Genomic DNA, 4,255 nt, shown 5'->3' with positions numbered 1-4,255 from the left:
GTCTTCAGACAACCTGGAGATTACTGCTTCAGCATCCGGGCCGAGAACGTCATCAGCAAGACGCATCAGTACCACAGGATCCAGGTGTGGCCCTCCAGTAAGTGTCACTACCCCTTCTGCAGAGCCACAGGGGCAGCAAAAGCCAGTCCCCCCGGCCACCACCGCCACTGCGCCGCCACCACCAACTCTGCCGAGGCCGTCACCAGCCACCCCTCCAACATTAGCCTCATCGGTAACCCCACTGGCCCCGACCGACACCATCGACTGACCACCCATAGCCTCCCGCCACCAGATTCCGCCGGTGCCACCGACAAGCAGCCCTAGCGCCCACCAGTCCTGCCGACACCCCCTCAGCACCAGCACTACTGGAAATGCCACCAGCACCTCGACCGGCACCGCTGTCACCAACACCACATGCACCACCGTCAGCTCTGGCACCGTCCAGAGCCCACAGACAGCCCCGTCACCGCTACACCCTTCCCGCCCACCAGCCCCCACACCGGCCATCTTGACCAAAGCCATCACTGCCATGCCACCCCAGTATCAGCTCCCACTGCCACCACCATCTCTGTCAATGTCCCTTCCACATCACCGATGCCACACGCGTCTCCCACGTGAAGTGAACGCTCCCACACGGAATCAGCGACACACCCCCCTCCACCTCCACCACCGCCCCCCCCCGCGCCTGGCCTCCGACGCGGCGCTGTCACCACCACGGAAACCAGCATCCCCAGCAGGGACTGCCGGATGCACAGGGCTGGGGGGCTTGGGGGTGGGTCTCCAAGAGCGTGAGCTGCTCAGAAAGTGTACATCGCGGTCCCTCTCATTCAGAAGGATGCCCAACCTTCTCCCTCTGGGGTACCCTCCAGCCATCGTCAGGCCCAGCCACTGGCTTACGGGCACGGGATGAGCCGATGATGGCATTGGGTTCTATCCTTCATTTCCAAGAGGACTCTTCTGTGACCCCAGAAAAGTATTTCCTTAGATAGAGAAAGATGGATCCTAGAACCCTAAGGGACAGATGCCCAGCCAGGTCCCACCCGTATCGTACAACAGGAGAAACTCTCCCAACTGCACTTGTTCCCAGGGTTGGCCCTATAAGTGCACCAGATGTTGTCACTGTCCCTTCCAGTCTCCCTAGTCCCTCTAAACACTTGCGCAGACATCGCATTTCACTCCAGGCCCTGGATGACCTTGGCCAGGCAGACTCTGTGAACTGTGGGTGCTCTTGGGGTGGCAGGGAGGGCTTGGGCCCTGCCTCCCCCAGCACCTCCTGGGCACTGAGTACCTGTGATCCCCTTGAATTCCGCAGATAAGACAGCGCTCCAGGTAATCAATGCCACCTTTTCTTGGGACACGGGTCCTCGTGGCACATGGTGGAGCCCGTGTGCAGGGAACGTAGGAGGAGGAGGGGGAGGGGCGGGGGGACCTCACCCTTGCCGATCACCTGCCACGCACCTGGCACGTTTATACCTCCCCTCGCCGCATCCCCACGGCAGCCTCGTGGGTCAGCATTAGCCTTAGGTAGCCTGGTCGGAGCCAGGATTCGAACCCAGGACCGCCTGACTCCAGACCCTGGGCCCTTCCTGCTCTGCCACGTGGCTTCCTGTGGACAGGATCCGTGAGTGGCCCTAGAGCTGCCAGAGGGTGGAAAAGGGCTTTGGCAGAGGTCACAGGGCTGCTCGCGTGTCTTTCCAGCATGGCTTCCCATCCCCGACGCAGGGCACCCAAGAGAGAGCAAGGCGGAAGCCACGATGTGCTCGGAGGTCCTGTGCCGCGACCCGTGTCGTGTGCTGTTCACTAGGAGCAAGCCACGCCTCGCGGAAGTTACTGGCGGGACTTGCGGACGAGTTTTAAAGCACGTGCGCGCACCAGCGTGGTTTCCGTGAGATCCCGGCTGGCCCTGCAGGGTCGCCCAGTTGGGACGCGTGTGCCTCCGGGAAAGGCCCGCGTGGGCTCTGACGCTTCTCCCCACCCCCCGCGGTCTCCCGAGAGCTGGCGTCCAGCGCCAGCTGCCCCGGCCCGTGACCTCGCCTTCTCTCGCTCCTAGGCATGCAGCCAGCTGTCTTCGCTTTCCCCTGCGCCACGCTCATCACCATGATGCTGGCGTTGATCATGTACCTCACCCTGAGGCACGCCACTCACCAGAAGGACATGGTGGAGGTGGGTGCTCGGGGGGCAGGGGCTGGACCGCCGGGCCCCGAGAGGAGGAGGATGGAGAGGGTCTGTGGGAGGGCACGGGGGCCAGGACAGAGGGCCTGGGAGGGGTCTGGACAGCAGCACAAGGCCCTGGGGCTGGGGGAAACGTGCCTAAGAGGCATCCATAGGCCAGCAGTTGGCTTCTTCCCATCCAACCTCCCTCCCGTGCTCGCCCCTTGCTGGCAGCTGTGCCCATGAGCTGGGAAGGGAGAAGGCAACTAAAACAGGGAGCCCCCGAGAGCAGAAAAGCCGAGGGCGCGGTGAAGTGCCGTGTGGCGCCAGAAAGCTCTTTCTGTGCACGCCGCCACAGCCGCTGAGCTCGCGAGGCCACCGGAGGGGCTCCCAGCGGGCAGTGATTCACCTGTGGGGTTTTCACCGTAGGTGGCTGATTTTGACTTTTCTCCCATGTCTGACAAGAACCTGGAGCCCCCCACCGGGGTCAAGTGCTGCTGCCAGATGTGCTGCCGGCCCTTCTTTCTGGAGACTCCCTCTGAGTACCTGGAGGTCGTCCGCGAGAGCCACGGGCTGCTGCCCCCTTTCTACAAGTCCGTCAAAACGTACACGGTGTGAACGGCGCCCCCGGCCCCGTCTCAGCTTCAACTAACTGCTGACTCAACGTTTTGGGCAGGGTGGTACACGCCACCCAGCAGGGGGTGTTCACGAGTTCAGGGCCATCCGTCCTGGCCAGCCGTCCATCTGTACAGTCTGGCTGCTGCCACCAGCCCCCTCAGTCACGCCCCTTAGCCAGCCGTCCATCTGTACAGTCCAGCCGCTGCTGTAAACGCCTCTCAGTGAGCCGCGCCCCACCCCTCGCCTGTGAAGAGGCCCCAGGCGGGACCCCACACTTGACGTGGTCCCTCCTCTGGACGGCTGTGCCAGGCTGCCCCTTGCACAGTCCTCCCACGTTTGGCGTGTCTGCTGCCCATCTGGAAGCCGAGCTTCCCTCCCCAGGCTGCCCTGCCCAGGTCAGAGAGCTAGGAGGACGGTCACCAACAGTTAAGATTATATGACGAAAAGCCATGCACAGAGACAAGCGGGCACGTGCACACACGTCTCACACACGGGTCACGCGCATCTCAGGCGCTTTCCTCTGTATCGGTTCAGTAGGTGGCTGGAACGTACCCTGAATTAGAACTAAGATGAAATCTGACCTTCTGCACTTGGCCCAATAGCTCCCGGCCCTGGCCACTCCCTTTGCGTGCTGTCACTACCTAGCCCCATTCTAAGGACATCCTGTGTCCTGACCATTTGCTGGGGGCTGGATGGGGGCAGGGTGAATACTTTGTGAGTGCAGAGTGCTTTATAAATGGCACTTTTTATTGAGACCGTGTTAACTTCCACTGAGGAAAAGCCCTTGAAGCAGAAGAGGAGTCGAGCCAGTGGGGACACGGCCTCCCCCGGAGGGGAGGGGAGGGCGTCCTTGTGCGGCCAGCTGCTCCCAGGGGGCCCTTGAGAGGAAGAGGCAGGGCGGGGAACCAAGCCCACTCCTCCCTGCCGGCCCAGTGGCTGGGGCAGGTAGGACAGGCGGAGCAGGTGGAGAGGGCAGGTGGTAGATGGAGAGGGGACCGCGACGAGGCCCCATCCAACCGTGCAGGGGTGTTCGGCGGGGGGCAGGGCTGTGGGGCAGAGCTCTGCTGCTGTCATTGTTTGCGCTCAGACCTTGTGCAGAAAACAGCGTCCCCTCTGCTGTGCAGCTCATTCTCACGAAATACTGCCATTATTGCTGAATAAAGCTTGCGTGCCCTGCGTATAGCCAAGCCTGTGCCAGGTGGCTCGAGGCTCTTTCTTTTTCCATGCACGGACATTTGAGGGGTTCTCGGCCACAGCAGGACATGCCTGGTGTGCTCTCTGGCCACGTGGACCGAGTGGAGCTGCCGTCTGGGGCCTCCAGCCTTGGCTAGTGGTTTGCACCGGTGGGCCTTGGGCCGCTGCTCGGGCTGCATCTCAGACTGATCAGACTCTGATGAGGGTCTCGTGGAGGAGGGTCCGAGTGCCCCTGGGTGACCAACGTGCAGCCAAGTCTGACACTGGGCCCACCCTAGATCAGAGCGGGGAC

The 4,255-nt window shown here is 62.3% G+C and overlaps 1 protein-coding gene across 1 annotated transcript in view; it reads left to right on the top strand.

The window, feature by feature from the left end:
* The window catches only part of TMEM130 (transmembrane protein 130), a 15,530-nt gene extending 12,046 nt beyond the window's left edge, over positions 1-3,484 (top strand). Inside the window, exons 7-8 of the mRNA XM_023532776.1 lie at positions 2,051-2,163; positions 2,581-3,484. Of these exons, the coding sequence (XP_023388544.1) occupies positions 2,051-2,163; positions 2,581-2,769 (302 nt within the window). The 3' untranslated portion in view covers positions 2,770-3,484. The remainder of the gene's footprint in view (positions 1-2,050; positions 2,164-2,580) is intronic.
* The last annotated feature ends 771 nt before the right edge of the window (positions 3,485-4,255 follow it).

This window comes from Pteropus vampyrus, unplaced genomic scaffold (genome assembly GCF_000151845.1).
Source record: "Pteropus vampyrus isolate Shadow unplaced genomic scaffold, Pvam_2.0 Scaffold90, whole genome shotgun sequence".
Taxonomy (NCBI): Eukaryota; Metazoa; Chordata; class Mammalia; order Chiroptera; family Pteropodidae; genus Pteropus; species Pteropus vampyrus.
This window is presented reverse-complemented; position numbering and strand designations above follow the sequence as displayed.